We start from the raw sequence: 20581 nt of genomic DNA, 5'->3' as shown, positions 1-20581 counted from the left end.
GATGATCTCCTTTATTAACATTTAGAACCAGGTTACTTTTATTGCACCAGTCCATCAGAGCCTTTACCTCTTCCCTATAAACATCTTCACTGTCATCCCAGATAAGACCCACCACTGCCGTGTCATCCACATTAAATCACAATATGATTGAAACTATAATCAGTTAAGAGTTAATTAAAGGACCCAGATTATGGGGGCAATAAACTGACTTTGTATAAATATACAAAAGTATGAAGGCTATTGCTTAACACATTGTAAGCTGCCCTGAGTCTCCAGAGAAGGGCGGCATATAAATCAAATTTTAAAATAATAATAATAATAATAATTGGGATTATTGGTTAACGTATTTCATATGGCATAATAGAATACAGCAATGTTTCTCAAGCTTGACAACTTTAAGCTGTATGGAGTTCAACTCCCAGAATTCCCCAGTCAGCTCTGGAATAGAGCATTAATGCATAAAATTCACAAAAGCAGCATATAGAATATGTATCAAAGTATAAAACATCAGAACAATGAATTATTTTGAAAATGCACAATATGGATGATGAATAAAATTATGAAAAAAATAAATTATGTATGAGCAGTTATTAGACTACTTAGACTAATAACCTAAGCCTAAGGCCAGATATCTAGATCATTTAGACTTTGGATAGCAATATCCTCAAGATGATGTAGTTCTTGCAGGGAACCAAGGAACCTTCATTCCATATTGGCATTCCACTCACATTTAGTATTATCAACCAGCCCCCATTTGTTTTTCCAATATTTTGCTGTTGTTAGTTGCGAAGTCATGTCCAACCCATCACAACCCCATGGACAACGTTCCTCCAGGCCTTCCTTTCCTCTACCATCCTCTGGAGTCCATTTAAGCTCACGCCGACTGCTTCAGTGACTCCATCCAGCCACTATATTCTCTATCATCCCCTTCTTCTTTTGCCCTCAATTGTTCCCAGCATTAGGCTCTTCTCCAGTGAGTCCTTCCTTCTCATTAGGTGGCCAAAGTATTTCAGTTTCATCTTCAGGATCTGGCCTTCTAAAGAGCAGTCAGGGTTGATCTCCTCTAGGACTGACCGGTTTGATTGCCGTGTAGTCCAAGGGAGTCACAGGAGACTTCTCCAGCACCATAGTTCAAAGGTCTCAATTCTTTGGCACTCAGCCTTTCTTATGATCCAACTTTCACAGCCATACATTGCAACTGGGAAAACTATAGCCTTGACTATACACACTTTTGTTGGCAGGGTGATGTCTCTGCTTTTTAGTATACTGTCTAGAATTGCCAGAGCTTTCCTCCCCAGGAGCAAGCATCTTTTAATTTCTTTGCTGCAGTCCCCATCTGCGGTGATCTTGGAGCCTAGGAAAATAAAATCTATCACTACCTCCATTTCTTCCCCATCTATTTGCCATGAATTGAGAGGACCAGATGCCATAATCTTAGGTTTCTTAATGTTGAGTTTCAAGCCAACTTTTGCACTCTCTTTTTTCACCTGCATCCAATATTGGTACCTGCCAATTGGGATCTGATTGAGTGCTGTCTAGTTTTTCCTTGGTCTGTTTGGTAGGAACTGCTGCTGTTCCCTGACTGACCAATGGAAACTCCTGGAAACATCCATAGGGTGTGTCGGCTGTTTTTTGAATTGGCTTGCCGTAGGATCGTTGCTGGATACTTGGTTCTTCAGGTATGTCCTCCAGTTCCTTCAGGATTGAATTAGCTGTGGAAGGAGTGTGTTTTAAGATAGTTTTAGTGCTTCTGGACTATTGTGGCATTCAGGTTCTCTAGTGGTGGACAGGCTGAGACTGCTTCTGAGTTGGTCTATGTGCTTTCTCCATAGCCGTCCATCGGTTAGCTCTATCTGGTATGAGCGAGGACCTGTGATACCCATTATTTTACAGGGTACCCATGGTGCTCTGTTAGCATAGTTGTGTGCATATACTTGGTCCCCTATGTTAAAGGATCAGGTTTGGCTGGCTGAATAGGATGGGTGCTTGGTAGAGTAGTTTGGGTGCAACTGGTCTAAGATAGATCTTAGCCGGCAGCCCATTAATAATTCCGCAGGGCTTTGGCCTGTTGTTCCACTGGGTGTAATATGCTGTACTAGGTGGAATTTATCTATTTTGGCCTGCCAATCTCCTCGCCCCATTCTTGAGAGCGCTTCCTTGGCTGTCCTCACCATTCTCTCTGCCTGCCCATTACTGGCTGGATGGAAAGATGTGGTCAAGGCATGCCGGATTCCCTGCTCTGCTAAGAATCCCTTGATCTGGGTGGCCATGAATTGTGGCCCGTTGTCCGAGACCAAGACATTAGGCAGACCATGTGTGGCAAACATTTTTCGGAGCACTCTGATCATGGCCTCCACTGTTGTTGTATTCATTGGGACTACCTCTAGCCATTTCAAATAGGCGTCCACAACAATCAGGAATGGTTGGTCATGCACAAGTCCTGCAAAGTCTATATGTACCCTGGACCAGGGTGCTCGGGGCTTGTCCCATGCCAGTACTAGGGCCACTGGTGGAGCTGGTCAGGATTCCTGGCACTGGGAGCAGGTGGTAACCCATTCCGTAATATCTTTGTCCATGTTAGGCCACCATACATAACTCCTTGCCAGAGCTTTCATCCAGACAATCCCCAAGTGCCCCACATGCAATGCAGTTAGCACATAATTTCTTAGTTTAGGTGGAACAATTACTACCCCCATAACAAACAGCCCCCTTGAGCTGACATTTCATGCTGTTTTGCAATAAACGGTTTAAATTCTGTGCCAACCAACCTTTACGCCAGCCCCTCCACATCCAGTTCAAAACAGAGCGGAAAACATTGTCTTTAGCCGAGTGCCTGGCAACCTCGGTGAATGTCTGGGCCTGAGTCTAGACAGTCAACCAGCAGGACAGGGATGCCAGGGTTCAGGTCTTCCAGCAGTTCTGGCAATGGGCACCTGCTGAGGGCATCAGCATGCCTCAGGGTCTTCCCGGACCAATGGATCAATTTGTAGGTGTAGGCCGCAAGGGTTAGGGTTAGGATTAGGGTCACCTAGTAAGACGAGGGGCCAATGCAGCAGGGGTGGGGTGGTCCCCAGAGAAAAGGCCCAACAGTGGTTTGTGGTTAGTGATAAATTCAAAAGTCCGACCATTATAGGTATTTATGGAATCATTTTATCCCAGCCACCGTAGCCAGTGCTTCCCTGTCCAGCTGGTTGTAGTTCCACTCCGCACTAAACAGAGTCCTGGAATAGTAGGCGACTGGGGCCTCCATGCCATTGGGAAGATGATAGCTGAGGACAGCCCCAACGCCAAAGGGGGAGGCGTCACAAGCTAGCACAAGAAGCAGGATCTCATTATATTGGATTAGGAGACTGTCAGCTGAGAGTAGTTTTTTAACAGCATCAAAAGCTGCAGCTTCTGCTCAGCCCCAGGTCCATTTGGCCTTTTTACCCAAGAGTTTGTGCAGCAGCTCAGCTATGGTTGCTTTGTTACGGAGAAAAACACAGTAAAAATTCAATAGACCGAGGAAGGCCTGCAACTCAGTCCGTTTTCAGGGTGTGGGAGCATCCCGGATAGCTCTCAGTTTGCTCTCAGTGGGGTGGATACTGGCTCCATTGATCCAGTAACCCAAGAACTCAACTTCGGGTACTGCAATCTGACACTTGTCGCTTTTTACTTGGAGACCCACATCTCTAAATTTGGTTAGGATGTCCCGCAATCAGCTTCTGAGTTGTTCGTCATTAGCAATGATAAGTACGTCATTGAAATAGGGCACCACCCCAGGGATTTTTTGCTTTCATTCTAATGGGACCTATCTGTGTGTCTAGATTGAAAGATATTGGAGTTCCCACATACTTGCCCAGGTCTGTGCTGAAAAATTCTGAAATTCACAGAGTAGGTTGTCCGTGTCACCGTTGGCAATGGTGTTGATATCTGACACTCACATGCCGAGGGACTTGAACCAATCTAAGCTGAGCAGGCTTGGCAAGTTCCTGCTGACTACAGTTAGTGACAACTCTCCATCAAACTTACCAAATTATACCTGGAACTTGCCGCAACCCACAATGGGGATCCGATTCCCTTAATAGTCACTTAATTTAAGGTGTTGGTGTCTTAGCTATCTTCTCTGGAGGTGCGGAATTGCCTTTTTGATTGGCCAGGAAATGATGGTCACTGATGAACCGACGTCGATCTCCATCATGAATGGAGACCCTTCAATATGGATTGTTACATGTGGTTTCTTGTTGTAGGGAGTGCTAGCTTGCCTTATTCGCATCTGGTATGTCTCTGGCACCCCAGGATAGTTGTTTTTATGCTTTGGTCTCCCTGAGTCTCATTTGAGTCTCCTGGCTATTTGATGGCCTGGCCCATTGAAACGTGGGTTGGCTTGCTCTGTAGACCCGGGCTAGGTGCCCCTTCCATTTGCATCGCCTGCATATAGCGTCTCTGAAATGACAGAAAGCTCTTTGATGTTGCCCCCCACATCTGGCACACCCTGGTTGCTTTTCCCCAGCCTCAGGGTTCTTTTTTTGTTCCATGCGGAAAACGTCTTCATCACTGTCCTTGGCACATTCATATTGTATGGATTCTTTATGGATGGTGGCCATTTTTCAGGCTACTGGGGGGGGGGTGGCCTGTCTTTGTAGTGACTCTGCCACTTGGTTGATGATTCCGTTGCTCTCACTTTATCTAGAGTGATGTACAGAATGAGGTTTGTCTTTGCCAACAATCGGCGTTGTAAACGGATGTCTCTCATGCCGCAAATGAGTTGGTCAAGGAGAATGTCGTCTAGATCTCTGAACTCACAGTGTGTGGCAGCCCTCTGTAATGTCATGATGTATTGGTTTATCAATTCCCCATCCTTCTGGTTCCATTGGCAGAACTCATGGCATCACACCACTTTTGACAGAACTGGGGCATAGTGCGTTCTCAGCGTATTCTCAGCACTTGCCATGGCACCAATTGTACCAGGGTTGGCTCTGATAGTGACTCTGCCATGTTGAAAACATCGTGCCGGCAATGACTGAGAAATAGAGCCCTCTTCCGATTATCCGACAACCCGAGGAGATCCTTTGCCTCCATTAAGCATTCGAAATGAGTCATGTAGGAGCTCCATTGCTCCCTGGCTGGGTCAAATGGCATTGGCGGGGTGAACGCAGTCATCTTTGCCAGTTTCTGGAGTTTTGATTTTGGTGTGCAATATGTCCGTTGCTCCGATGTCCGTTCCTACCTGGCTGGATATAGTTGTCAGCTCTTTTTCTCCGTCTACTTTATCCCACCTTCGTCGCCAGTGTTAAGCAGAGTGATTGAAGAGACAGAAAAGTTCTTTGTTATAACTATGTACAATCCAGCAGCTTGCCTACCTGACAGCTTGCCCTTATATAGGGAACTGTCAGGAGGCTCAACCAATCAAGTTCTAGTATTTTTCTCGCTTGTTCAGCGGACCTGAGTGAAGCCTATTGCTTCACTGGTAATATCTAACAAGTTTTAATTGGCTCCATAGATTTTCAAATGGGTTAAGGTCTGGGCTGTTCCCAGACCATTACAGCAGTGGAATATAATTATCTTGAAACTATCAAAAAAAAAGTGTGTTATTAGACTTCAAACCTCAAAAATACACTTTTCCCAAAAGGTTTCCACAATTTTGGCCACTACTGTAGTCCAGACAGGGTCTCATTAGGGCATGAGTGATAGTGAGCAGAATTTCTCAGTCCAGGAATGAGCACAAGTGGTACATTACTGAAGATGTGCAATGGGTCCTCTGGCCATGGATGCCATTTGTTCTTCCAGAAGGCTCTAAGCATACAAAACTCTCAGATCAGCTGTGAGTTTCACATATTCTTACCACCGGTTCACCACATGTGCGTATGCTTGCTTTGCTTGTGCCCATGCCTTCTGCGCATGCGTCCGGCCTCAAAAACATGGCTAGGGTGGCATTACGTTCAGACAGGTGAACGGGCCCACCTGCAGTCACCGCTACCAGTTCGCCTGAACCAATACGAACCGGCTGAATACCACCTCTGTCTCAGATGTATGCTGGGTCTGTCTGGGCCAGTGCTACATATTTTATTATGCTATTTATTAATTGTGTTGTTGAGATGAGAGGAAAGGAGTGTTAGCTATTGCATTACATTCTTGTAAGTTATTGCATTACATTCTTGATTAAATTATCTTTCCATTGATATATAATTTTATGGTACTACTAAAAGAAATAAAAAAAGCTAGTTTTAGAAAATACATCTTTCCCAAAAGATTTCCACAATTTTGGCCACTAATATACGTTGAGGACTACCTTAGATGAACGTCTCACCCAAACCTTGCTTTTTTTAGAAGAAGCTACTCCTGAGCTATATTCTGTTATCCATGTATAAAATCCTACAATCCCACCTAAAAAAAGCTCTGTTCTCTATATGAAATACTGGAAAATAATTCCATCGAAGTATGAATTTTAGTAAAGCAATAACAACTGCAAATATGTTTCTGCCATTTGGGGTTTGGTTATTTTAAAAGTTGAATTTACAGAGAATTTGCAAAGTTGACGATGGCTGTACTTCCCCTAAGAGAAGAGTGCTTCTGGGAGAAACTGGGAAAACAATTACACGATCAAATCTAATTTTTACTACTTCATTATTTATAAAATAGTTTCTTTTAATGACAGATGACATTCAGAGCGAAAATTGATGCTCTCCACTAGAATTATTTTAGTGACTGTCTTTTGTTCTCTTGGGCAAAGACGTAAACATCTGAAGCAAAGACAAACAATCTGTCAGTGAGAATGAGAAAGTATATAAAGGTTTTATCCCCATAGAGAGTTGCAAGTAAGAGTAAAATCTGGGAAGGGTAGAGTCTGTGTTTTCATTTGCTTCGAACTGTGGTTTTCAATAGTACCAGGGAGCTATCCTTTGAGCATAGTGTTGGGTGGATTTGGCAACTTTAATAAAGGACGTATATTGAACTACATTCTTGTTTTATATTAGTAGTAGCAAAGTTCTTAAGAGATGTATTCAGCCAGGCTAATAGTTGCTAAGGCAGGATTTTGATTGTAGTGAAATCAGATCCACTCCTATTGCAGAAGACGTTCAGATGTTTTTTCTTCTTCTGTTAATGATCCCAATAGTCAGAGTGAATAGTTTAGCAGGTCATGTGGGGGATCCAATACCTACTCTGTATGAGTGGTACCAGCAAGGTGACATCATTTTTGGAGGGATGTCTGCTCTGATACATTACCATTTCAATGAAGTTTCATTTAAGAAGCATCCTTCTCAAGATTTTTTTGCATTTGAAGAGTATGGATTTTCTATCTTCTCCTCTTTAGTAGTTAGGAAAGTTTCAATGCATGGATGGAAAGAGGGAAGAGTGGATGCTTTCTTACATAATGGCAATTCTTTCTCTCTGAGGGTGTTTCTACAACTCTGGAATTCCAGACAGCTTTTAATGAATGAAAATTCTGTCTGCCAAATGTGCAAAATTAGATCAGGTAACCTAGTTTATGTGGTGGCAGGGTGCTAGAGAGAAATAGCATGGTGTTTTCTCTAACATCAAGCCTACAAGATGAGAGCAAGCTATCATATCATTATAAGGCTTTATTTTAAGTTTGTAGGGAAGAATGAAGAACAGCTTTAGGTTTTGAAATTTTATTCGTGAAAACTGATGATATGTTGATTCATTCAGTGACCATGCCAATCGCAGACAATATTTAATTATGACAGAATTGTCAATTGACATAAAATATCTCTACCTAAAACATAGAGAGTAGAGAGTAGAATAGAATAACAGAGTTGAAATGGACCTTGGACGTCTTCTAGTCCAACCACCTGCTTAGGCAGGAAACCCTACTCCACTTCAGACAAATGGTTCTCCAACACCTTCTTTAAAACTTCCAGTGTTGGAGCATTCACAACTTCTGGAGGCACGTTGTTCCACTGGTTAATTGTTCTAACTGTCAGGAAATTTCTCCTTAGTTCTAGATTGCTTCTCTCCTTGATTAGTTTCCACCCATTGCTTCTTGTCCTACCCTCAGGTTCTTTGGAGAATAGCTTGACTCCCTCTTCTTTGTGGCAGCCCCAAAGATATTGGAACACTGCTATCATGTCTCTGCTAGTCCTTCTTTTCATTAAATTAGGCATACCCAGTTCCTACAACCGTTCTTCATATGTTTTAGCCTCCAGCCCCCTAATCAGTGGTGGGATTCAAGTAATTTAACAACCGGTTCTCTGCCCTAATGATTTCTTCCAACAACCAGTTTTCCAAACTGCTCAGAAAGTTAACAACCGGTTCTCCCGAAGTGGTGCAAACTGGCTGAATCCCAACACTGCCCCTAATCATCTTTGTTGCTCTTATCTGCACTCTTTCTAGAGTCTCCACATATTTTTTACAGGTTATAGATATATTTAACTCAGCTAAAGCAATTGTTGTTGAGACATAAAATCTCCTTTAAAATTATTGATTTTTTGTTAACACTTTGTAAATTTTGTTTACAGGGTGTTAACAAAATACTACCAACATGTCCTTTCCTTGGCCTTTGCTGTAAAGGAGATCAATGAGAATCCACAAATCCTGTCTAATGTCACTCTTGGTTTTCATATCCATGACAACTATTATCACCCAATGATGACCTATCGGACAACCTTGGACTTACTCTTCAAATCCCAGCAATTTGTCCCCAACTACAAGTGTGACACTATGAAAAACGTTATGGCCATTATTGGGGGACTCACCTCTGAAACATCATCCTATATGGCAGACATTGTAGGTTTATACAAGATACCACAGGTAGGTGCTTGAAGAATAGACACAAGAGAGTTATGTTTCGGCTTACAATGAACTTACTAAAGAAGTTAAATATGTTACTGGCAATATCTTTCCACAAAATGTGTTTTTCCTTTTAGCTGACTTATGGTTCATTTGCCCCTCGGAATAGTGATAACGGTGAAACGCCATCTTCATACTCCATTGTCCCAAATGAATCTTCTCAGTACATTGGTATTATCCGGCTGCTTCAACATTTTGGGTGGACCTGGATTGGGATCCTTACTACTGATAATATGAATGGAGAACGTTTCTTGCAGATCATGGAAACCCTCCTTTCCCAACATGGAATCTGCTCTGCTTCCATCCAAAGAATTCCATATTTAACCCAATGGGATAAAATGTATGACATGATTGGAAAAGCAACAATTATTTATGATGGCATAACTGATGAGAAGATCAATACCTTTATTGTGTGTGGAGACTCTTTGACAATTGCATGGGTGACTACTATTATATTCATGCTGGATCCCGGAGTTGGGCAGAGTTTCTTGAAGAAAGTGTGGATCATGACCGCCCAGATTGATTATGTTTTAACAGGAATTCAAAGAAAATGGGATCGACAGTTCTTTGATGGTGCCCTTTTTTTCACAATTCGCTCAAAACAAATTCCAGGATTCAAGGAATTCCTGAAATTGATAAAACCTCCTTGGATTCAAGAAGATGGATTTTTTCCATGTTTCTGGGGACAAGTGTTTGATTGTTCATTACCATCACCTCCTTCGACCCCAGAGGACAATGATATTTGTACTGGAGAGGAAAAGTTGGAGGATATTCCTGGGTCTATGTTTGAAATGCATCTTTCTGGGCACAGCTATAGTATCTACAATGCTGTCTATGTGTTGGCTCAAGCTTTACATACTCTCTTCTTACTTGGATCTAATCACAGGCATTTGAGGAGACATAAATTATTAGACTATGAAGATACACAGCCATGGCAGGTGATTTGTGTTGTAAAAATACATTATATGAAACCATGGTAAATGCAAAGTTAGACTATATGATTCAAACAGGGAAGAAGCAACTGTTCAAATAGTTCATCCTTTGATAAAATTTATATTTATTCCTTTATTTCCATACTTCAAAATATTTTCCATTTTACTCCATGAACAACTTCAGAATGCAAGGATTAAGATTTTAATGAAGTGAGGTCCGGGTCCTGGTTTTCAAATTCCTATAGCTTTTTAGGCATTTCACTGACTGATATTATTATTTTTTTAAAAAAAAAAATTATTATACATTTTCCTTTATTATACATCACATTTTAAGTTTTGCAATGACAGTGTACTGGTTGTATCGTCCTTTTTAAGTATACATAATATTATACACCCTGATTATAACCATAATTCTCGTAGTCATACAAGTATAGTCTCTTTTCAATACATCATATTGTATGTCATAATTATAACCATTATTTTCAGAGTTGTACCATAATGCTCTATACATGTATCACTCTATACGTTTTAATCTATAGTCATATATCGTCCAATAATACTATTGCTTACAATATATATGCTTATATGTATCTATACAACTTTATTTATTTCTATTTTGTAAATCTTCTTTCGTTATTAAGTTACTAATTTCTGCACCTGTTATCTAACCATTTGTACAATGAATCCCGTGTTAAGCAATACTCTGATTCCTCTTTATCTTTAAGTTCCATTGTTAACCTGTCCAATTTGACACATTCTAATATTTTCTTTATTACCTTTTCATCTATAGGTATACTTTTGTTTTTCCAATTTTCTGCATATGTGATTCTAGCTGCTGTTATTACATGTAACATTAAGTATGTGATTCTTTTAATGTATTTTCCTGGTAGTATATCTAGTAAGAATAGTTCTGGTTTTAGATCTCTTTGTTGTGCTGTCATTTCTTCTAACCACCTTTTTATCTTTGACCAATATTTTTTTGCCATTAGGCAGGTCCACCACATATGATAGTAGGATCCTGGTACCTGTTTACATTTCCAACACTCTGGTGACATATTCAGGAACATTTTTGCTATTCTTGCTTGTGGCAAATGCCATCTATAAAACATTTTGTACAGGTTTTATTTGTATGCTGTTGACATCATTAATTTGTAATTTCTTTCCCATAACTACCAATATTATTGAAGACAATAGAGGGATTTTATTTAATTGTGTCAGCTATCTTTCAGTCTTTACCATATTCATAGCAGCTTTATGTCTGTGAGAATTGAATGAAATGAAAATTGGGTGGAAAGTCACAAGAAGATCAGTCAGGTGAGGCTTACTTATAAAATGAGGAAGAGATCAGAGATAGAATGAGATTTTGGAAATCTAGTTCCACATCATTTCCTAGGCTATGTTGGACTGGGAAAAAACTTGCTGCAATTCATTTCTGTTATTTGACTATGACTCAGAAAAAAAGTATCTGACCATTCGTATTATCCCCCAAATGTAGAGGGCAGGAAACACATTCTCAAGAGAAATATTTCTCTCAGGACAAATAGTCTTTCCATATTTTCAGAGTTTCTCATTCAAAACCTTACCACAACTAAGACAAAATTACTGATATCTTTCTATTCTTTGTTTTCTATTTTTTTTATTCCCAATAATATAGCTTCACCAATTTCTTAAAGGCATGAAATTCAATAATTCTCTTGGAGACATCATGACATTTTATGACCAAAAGAACATGGAAGGTGGATTTGATATCGCCAACATAGTCACCTTTCCCAATTCCACTTTCCAGAGATGTCAGATTGGAAAAGTGGATCCTGATGCTTTCAAAGGACAGGAAGTAGTCATTAATGAGGACATGATTGTTTGGCATAGATCATTTAACCAGGTATGGTTTCAAAGAGAGTTTATATGACATTCTCATATGGATAATTTGGATTGGAAATTTATTATTCTCTTTCCAGGCAGATCCTGAGGGATAACTAGATCAAAATTACATTTTCCACTTTGTTGAAAACTAACTTCACTAATATTGTGTACCAATATGTGAAAGAAAATAAAGGCATTTAAATGACTATATTTCCTTAGTTAAGTGAAACTTTGATGTGATTTAGAGCAAATTTGGTTGACTCATTCCTTTTGATTAAATGGATGAATTGATGTAATGAGTCACACATTCAATTTCTGGTATGCTACAAAATTGGAAATCCAGATCTAGTATGCTCATTAATTCAAACAGCAGATTTAAAGTTGGTTTGAAATACATTCTGAAATCCTATTTATTTCTTGATCCTTTTATACATATTACGGTTTGGACATTTCTTTTTAGTGTAACAGTGAAACACAATTAACAACTGGTTTTTATTCAAAATAAGAAATCCTCATTTTCCAACATCTTTGATATTGAAAACTAGGTGCTTCCCATCTCTCGGTGCAATGAACATTGTCAACCTGGTTATCAGAAAAGGAAGAATGAAGGGAAAAAATTCTGCTGTTATGATTGTGTCCCATGCCCAGAGGGAAAAATCTCAAATACGATCGGTAAGTTAACAAGATCTCTGATTTTGTTCTTATAGAGATGAACTTGAAATATCAGCCAGAGTGCTAATACAAACAAGTACACCATGGGAACAAGATTTCTGCAACATGATTTCAGCTAATTAGTTTTCAGGTTGCATATTCATTAGTTTTTATTTGGAAACAGCAAAGATATACAAAAGTGATTGTAAAATATAAAAAAATCTAGCTATATTACAGTATCTGAAAATGAGGAAGGGAAAGGAAGAATGCCAAGCTCTAAACAATTAGATCATCCTCTTTTAATGACCCCATAATCCCCTGCAGGGTGAAGTCTAAGTAACTGAATGGAGCTGAGTGTTTACTGGCCGGATACCCTTCCTGTTGCCAATGTGGAGTTTTGTTCAGCAGATATATTCTCATTGTGCCCAGAGAGAGAAATATCTGCCTCTACCTAGGATCGAACTCATAGCCTCCTGATTGTGCGGCGAGAGCTCCACCTCTAGGCCATCACATCACCCAAGCTCTAAACAATTAGATGATTTTATTTATTTATTTAGAAAATGTATATGGCTGCCCAACTCACTCTGGGAAGTTTCTAAAAATAAAACCCCAATACAAAAGCCAATAACCTCCAAAGACCTTAGTGACAACAATCAAACCAACCACTTGATGAGCTCCATGGTACACAGGAGACCCCAGGCCCATTGTTAAAACCAATGTTTTCAAGGCCTTTCTATAGAACGTCGAAGGGGGACCAATCTTAATTCTACAAAGAAGATGTTCCACAAGGAAGGAGCACCATGGAAAAATCAGCAGATTGTTCCCTTCAGATGGAGTTCCTTAAGAAAGCAAGCTCACAACATATCCCACTTCCTATCTCAAGTTGGGTATAACTGGGAAAAAACAATATCTCAAATAATCTGGTCCCTAAGATATGTAGGGCTTTAAAGGTGAGAAAAAACATGTTGAAATGGCATCCAATGGAACTTCTGTAAAAGAGGTGAAACATATATAAATCTTGGGTTGCCTAGAACCATGCAGGCCACCTCATGCTGTCTTTAGAAGATCATTTGACGGCCGTGGCCAGGGGGGCTTTTTATCAGGTTCGCCTGATACGCCAGTTACGCCCCTTTCTAGATTGGGACTCCCTACGTACAGTCACTCAGGCACTCGTCGTTTCCCGCCTGGACTACTGCAATGCTCCCTACATGGGGCTCCCCCTGGGGTTCACCCGGAGGCTCCAGTTGGTCCAGAACGCGGCCATGCGGGGGATTATGGGAGCGACAAGGCGCTCCCATGTGACACCTCTCCTGCGCGAGCTGCACTGGCTCCCGGTGGTCTTCCAGGTGCGCTTCAAGGTGTTAGTGACCACCTTTAAAGCGCTCCATGGCTTAGGGCCGGGGTACTTACGAGACCGCCTTCTGCCACCAATAGCCTCCCACCGGCCAGTACGCTCGCACAGAGTGGGCCTCCTCAGGGTGCCGTCCGCCAAATAATGTTGGCTGGCGACCCCCAGGGGGAGAGCCTTCTCTGTGGCGGCGCCCACCCTCTGGAACAACCTCCCCCCAGAGATACAGACCTCCGGATTTTTTGTTGGGCCCTGAAAACTTATTTATTTCAACTAGCTGGGCTGGCTTGAGTTAAATTTTAAATTGATTTTAAATTGGGTTGTTTTAATTTACGGCCAAAATATTTAATTATTTTAAACTGTTTTTAAATTTTGTATGTTCTGTTTTTTACTTTGGCTGTTTACCGCCCTGAGTCCTATTTGGAGAAGGGCGGTATAGAAATGGAAACAAACAAATAAATAAATAAATGTTGAAACAATTGAAGCTCCCAGATACATTTTAAGGGCAACCCCATGTAGAGCACTATCATTCAAATCTGAATGATAGTCATTTAAGCTCCATTGGTGAGGAAGGAAGGAAGGAAGGAAGGAAGGAAGGAAGGAAGGAAGGAAGGAAGGAAGGAAGGAAGGAAGGAAGGAAGGAAGGATGGATTGAGAATTTATGTTTTGTTATTAGACTAATGAAACATTTTGTCAGCTGTCTGACAAGTGAACCCAAAAAACAGAAACACTCTTGGGATCTTTGAATTTCTGAAAAGTAAAACTTTATGGGATACACCATTTTGGTACTGAAGAATCAAAACCAGCTCTGGTTTTCCTGTGCAAATGCTTTCTTAGTTAAACAGTACTTTCCCATTCTTCCCACCCCTAGGTGATCACATTGTCCAATTATGACCCGTCCTTTTGTTATGAGAATAGTCCATCTCTTTCTCAATCACCTGCAGCGGTGACCTCTCACAGTCCATGCACACATTCAAACATTCTATTTTCCCCCCCTTTCCTCCCTCCAGTTCATTGACGTTGAGAAGTGTTAGTTTTGAAAGAAGTAAAACAGTTCAATCTTAACAAGTTTATTTAAAAATAACAACAACAATAATACTTTATTTCAAATGCTAATCATTTTCATTTCCCAATTACATTTATTATGCTCCACAAAAATGAACTTTAAAAGAAGTGAAGAGGTGAGAGAAATAATATATATTGAAGAATATAGGATATTGATATTGTAACAATTCAGATATTATAGGTAGATGTCATTAAGATGTTGCTTGTTGTAAATTGTTTTACTTGCATTTATAAATGTATTATGTGGTTTCTTAAATTAATAAAAGTTTAAAAATTTAAAAAAAAAGAAGTGAAGAAAGAAAAAATAGAAAATAAAATTATTATATAAAAACTATGTCTTGTAGCATCAGAAAATTATGTTTTTGATGTAGTTTCTCCTCAAAATATGCGTAAAATATTGATCTTTTTGGAATTACCTCTTTGATAGTTTGTTTTCCCTTTTCACTTGAAATTTAGGGGAAACATTTCATTTCATTTACTTGCTTTCAATGTCCTGGAGATCTGTAAGCAATTATAACAAAAAGGAATACATATTAAAAACAATTAGTGACTTGTCTTACACAGAACTTTCAGGAATCAGTTTAGCCAGTGTTGCTACTCTACATTTATTCACTGCAACATTGGTGGGGTTTTTTTTCCTTCAATTTCAGACATGGTAGCTTGTTTCCAATGTCCAGAAGATCAGTATGCAAACCAAGAAAGAAATGGATGTCTCCTGAAAATGATAAACTTTCTGTCTTATGAAGAACCTTTAGGATATAGTTTAGCTGGTCTTGCTGCTGTGTTTTCCCTCATTACAACATGGGTGCTGGGAACTTTTATTAAGCACAAGGACAGCCCTATTGTGAAAGCCAACAACCGGGATCTCACCTACACTCTCCTCATCTCCCTTCTCTTCTGCTTCCTCTGCTCTTTGCTCTTTCTTGGACCACCTGGGAGAGTCACCTGTCTCCTCAGACAGTCTGCATTTGGTCTCATCTTCTCATTGTCCATCTCTTGTGTCTTGGCCAAAACCATCCTTGTTTCTCTTGCCTTCAAGGCCACCAAACCAGGATCCCGGATGAGGACATGGGTGGGGAAAAGACTGGCTGTTTCTATTGTCCTTTTCTGCTCTCTATTCCAAGCAAGCATCTGTATTGTGTGGTTGTCAACTTCTCCCCCATTCCCAGAGTTAGATGTGCACTCAGTCACTGAAGAAATGGTTCTACAATGCAATGAAGGTTCAGTTGTTATGTTTTATTGTGTCCTGAGCTATATGGCCCTCCTTTCATTTGCTAGTTTCATTGTGGCTTTCCAGGCTCGTAAATTACCTGACAGCTTTAATGAAGCCAAGTTCATCACCTTCAGCATGTTGGCTTTCTGCAGTGTGTGGGTCTCCTTTGTCCCAACGTACCTGAGCACCAGGGGAAAAGCCATGGTGGCTGTGGAGATCTTCTCCATCTTGTGCTCTACAGCTGTGCTCCTAGGATGCATTTTTTCCCCCAAGTGTTACATTATTGTGTTGAGGCCTGATTTAAACAACAAGGAACAACTGATAAGAAGACATGCTTAAATATATTTTTATTTGCTTGATTATGTTTTTAGGTTAATAGGAGTAAGATTCATCAAAATTAGAAAATAAATTTTAAGTTATCCATATTAAAGGGTCTTTAACATTCTGATTTACTTGTTCTGAAATCTGGATTTAGGGGAAATCTGCATTAAGGGAAAGCTTAAGCTTTTCTCCAATGATATTTTAGGATGTCTCACAAATATAGCGTGGGAACTAGAGAGAAACAATTTTATAATCAAGCATTGATAATTTTCCAACTGTCCTCATATATTCTCTGGGCTGACACAATTAGTTTTCATGAACTACCCATTGTAAATGTGAGTATAATGATGAAGTTTAAAATGTGAAGCGGAAGTCCCACTCTGCATTAGAAAGTTTCTTTTTTAAGTGAAAATATAGGGTATCTACTATATAGTCACAGAAGTAATGTAAAATAATGTAATGTAAATAATTTCTTTTAAAATCAACAATTATTTTTAACAATAAAGCAAGAAAACAAAATTGATCATCTTGAATCATTGGAAGGATGTTCTAACACGTGTTTGCTTGAGTTTGTTCCTCTGGGGAATGGTGCGCCCCTGGGCCTCTGCCCCCGACCCAAGGCGAAGAGCGAGTTGGCATCATGCATTGCTTATCTTTGGTGAGCTGAGCTGAGTGAACGAAGCAATTGGTGAGGTGATTAGCTGGGCCGCATGGCGAAGGCAACATATATAGGGTGGAAGGGCTGGAAGAGGTGAGTGTCGAGCCGCCGGAAGAGGCGAGCGGCCGGAAGGGGCGAGTGGCCAGAAGGGGACAGTGTGGGTGGGACCAGTCAGTACCAGTTCGGCGAACCAATTGAAATTGCTGCTACCGGTTCACCCAAACTGGTCCAAACCGGTCAAATACCACCTTTGGAACAAATCTGTTCCAAAGAAGTCCTCCTTCCCCTCATCCAAATCAGCAGTTGACACCCATGTTGCTGGCTGGAAAACATCTATAATGTCAGCAAGTATCTCCCCCTCATCCTTGGGACATGAATGCCCAAGTGGATAGTTGTGCATCATCAACCATTCTGCTTCTCCCTAGTGGTACCCACTGAGGCTGGTTAAACCTGTCATCTATGGATTACTTGGGTGAAGTGTGGTAGGGAGCTGGAAGTTTGGTGAGACAAGGCTTTTCAGGGAAATATTGGTGGAATTGCTGCAAAAAGTTGGGAGCACTCAGAATTTGGGTCGAATACTGGATGCCCTTGCCTGGATGCCTTCATCTAGAACCCAAAATTTCTTCCATTTCATATACTCTCCCCTCCAATAACAATGGCAAAAGTGGTGTCAGAGTTCCAAGTAACACCCTCAATGAAAGAAGACTCCAAGGCTAGTCATTCCTCAAAGTTCTATTTTACTAGAGATGTCATATTGGCACATCTGGTAAAACCCAAATCTGAGAGTTCCGGGTTTTCCACACCCAAAAGAAAGTCAAAGATCAATCTCCTGCACCCACAAGTCCATCACATGGTCCAATTATTTCAATGTCCCACCTGGAAATGGCCCCCAGTCACTCCCATTCAGGTGCAGGCTGAATGCCCTTGACTCCCAGAGAAAGGAATGTTGTTATGGCTAATCGTCCTCCACTCTGTGCAATCCCCCTCCCGTTTTCCAAGACACTAAATGTGGCAGCCCTGAAGCTCCAAGGATAAATATGGCATCCAGGGCTGACAGGCATAAGAGTTGAGAGCACAAGGTGCTTAGGGACTCTTTGAGCAACAACAAATGGTGAAAAACTGGAATTTGAAAGGAACTTCCCTTCAGCAGTTCCAAGAAGATTCCATCCCCATTTGCACTCTGATACAGCTGGCCTCAAGAGCTCTCAGGGAGAGTGCTAAGACCAGATGACTGCAAAGAAATTTGAACCTTCCAACCCTTCCCTTCCCCATCCTGGCAAAACCTTACCCCCATGGCCCCCACCATCCTGGCCAGAATCAATGAAGCTTCCTGGATGAGAAGTTTTATTTAAAGTGGCTTTGTTTATCTAACATTTAAAGGCGATAGAATAGAATAACAGAGTTGGAAGGGACCTCGGAGGTCTTCTAGTCCAACCCCCTGCTCAGGAAGGAAAACATCTACCATTTCAGACAAATGCTTGTCTGATCTCTTCTTTAAAAATTCCAATGCTGGAGCATTCACAACTTCTGGAGGCAAGTTGTTCCACTGATTAATTGTTCTAATTGTCAGGAAATGTCTCCTTAGTTCTAGGTTGCTTCCCTCCTTGATTAGTTTCCACTCACAGCATCTTGTCCTGCCCTCAGGTGCTTTGGAGAATAGCTTGATTCAGTGGTGAAATTCAATTTTTTTTACTACCAGGTCTGTGGATGTGGCTTGGTGGGCGTGGTGTGGCTTGGTGGGCATGGCAGGGGAAGGATGCTGCAAAATCTCCATTCCCACCCCACTCTGGGGCCAGCCACAGGTGGAATTTGCCGGTTCTCCAAACTACTCAAAAGTTCCACTACCGGTTCTCCAGAACCTGTCAGAACCTGTTGAATTTCACCCCTGGCTTGATTCCTTCTTCCTTGTGGTAACCCCTGAGATATTGGAACCCAGCTATTATGCCACCCCTATAATGTCTTTGTCTCTTTCTTCCTCAGGGAAAAAACATCCTAGCTGTCTTTTTCCAGTTGCACCAAATTCTGCATCTTTTGTATTGTTTGGTGAATTGTCAAAGGGCACAGATTTCACAAATGGTGCAGTACAGCATTCACTATTGGATGGTCGGTTGCTGCTTCTGCTTCTAGATTAGCTGCCGTTCCAATCAGTGGTGGGATTCAATTTTTTTTTTACCACTGATTCAGTGGGTGTGGCTTGGTGGACGTGATTTGGTGGGCATGGCATGGGAAGGATACTGTAAAATCTCCATTTCCACCCCACTCCAGGGGAAAGATACTGTAAAATCTCCATTTCTACTGCAATGTTCTCTACATGGGGCTCCTCTTGGGGTGCACCCGGAGGCTACAGTTAGTCCAGAATGCGGCCGCGCAGGGGATTATGGGAGCGACGGGGCGCTCACATATGACACCTCTCCTGCGCGAGCTGCACTGGCTTCCTGTGGTCTTCCGGGTGCGCTTCAAGGTATTGGTGACCACCTTTAAAGCGCTCCATGACTTAGGGCCGGGGTATCTGCGAGACCGTCTTCTGCCGCCAATAGCCTCCCACCGACCAGTTCGCTCACACAGAGAGGGCCTCCTCAGGGTGCCGTCGGCCAGACAGTGCTGGCTGGCGACCCCCAGGGGGAGAGCCTTCTCTGTGGCAGCACCTGCCCTCTGGAATGACCTACCTCCTGAGATACGCACGATATCATACCTCCGGACTTTTCATCGGGCCCTGAAAACACACCTATTCCATCTAGCCGGGCTGGCTTGATCCCATCCTCTCAGTTTTAATTGAATTCGGTTTTAATTGGGTTGTTTTTAAATCTTGGGCCGAAATTATTTAATTGTTTTTTTAATTGTTTTTAAATTTTATATGCAATGTTTTATCTTGGCTGTACACTGCCCTGAGTCCTGCAGGAGAAGGGCGGTATAGAAATAAAATAAAATAAAAAATAAATAAAATAAATTTCCACCCCACCCCACTCCAGAGGAAGGGAAGGATACTGTAAAATCTCCATTCCCTCCCCACCCACTAACCTGCTTTCCAGCTTTTGTGTGGGGCAACAAAAGCAAACCCAGCCAATCAGCTGGGACTCGATCAGCTGGGAATCAGGAAGCAGTGAATAGATGGAGGCGGGGCCAGTCAGAGGTGATATTTGCTGGTTCTCCAAACTACTAAAAAATTCCCCTACCGGTTCTCCAGAACCGGTCAGAACCGGCTTAACACCACCTCTGGTTCTGGCATTTTCCTTTGCTCCCCAGTAAAAAAAATTGAGAGTGGAGATAATGTCAGGCAGAAAAAAGAGATCCACAAGTGAAGGTTCAAATAAATTGATTTATTGCTTAAAGTCCATCCAGAGGAATCTACTCAACTAATGGTAACCATACTTTGAGAAAGGATCAATGGCTTTCAAGGGGGTTTTAGACTTAGTTCACTTGTGGTTAGGTCTCTAAACTAATCCCTTTTTTCACTCTACCAACCTTCCATACAAATAAAATCACTCGTCATTATAGTTATTGGGTAGCAAACACCTTGAATATAGATGAGGCAGAAGCAAGAATACATTTCATTTCATTTCACTAAATTTCAAGTATTATTAATATCTGATAACTGATAAGATTGAAAATAAATTTCTGGGTAGAGGGTGAATGTCCCAGCTAAAAAAAAGTGTAATTTTTAAAGATTAAACTTAAACGTACGGGATTCACAAACTCAATAAATTTTACATTTGAAAGAACCATAAAAAATCCAAAATTGA

The 20581-nt window shown here is 41.1% G+C and overlaps 1 protein-coding gene across 1 annotated transcript; it reads left to right on the top strand.

The window, feature by feature from the left end:
• The first annotated feature begins 8466 nt into the window (after positions 1-8466).
• Positions 8467-16201, top strand: LOC139324992 (vomeronasal type-2 receptor 26-like). Its single transcript, XM_070954778.1, has 5 exons — positions 8467-8751; positions 8868-9728; positions 11377-11604; positions 12131-12257; positions 15300-16201. The coding sequence occupies exons 1-5, from the start codon at positions 8587-8589 to the stop codon at positions 16199-16201; spliced, it is 2283 nt and encodes a 760-aa protein (XP_070810879.1). The 5' UTR covers positions 8467-8586.
• The last annotated feature ends 4380 nt before the right edge of the window (positions 16202-20581 follow it).

This window comes from Pituophis catenifer, unplaced genomic scaffold (genome assembly GCF_029215685.1).
Source record: "Pituophis catenifer annectens isolate HBS135680 unplaced genomic scaffold, rPitCat1.0.hap2 SCAF_15, whole genome shotgun sequence".
Taxonomy (NCBI): domain Eukaryota; kingdom Metazoa; phylum Chordata; class Lepidosauria; order Squamata; family Colubridae; genus Pituophis; species Pituophis catenifer.
The sequence above is the reverse complement of the archived record's forward strand: the minus strand, read 5'-3'. Positions and strand labels throughout refer to the sequence as shown.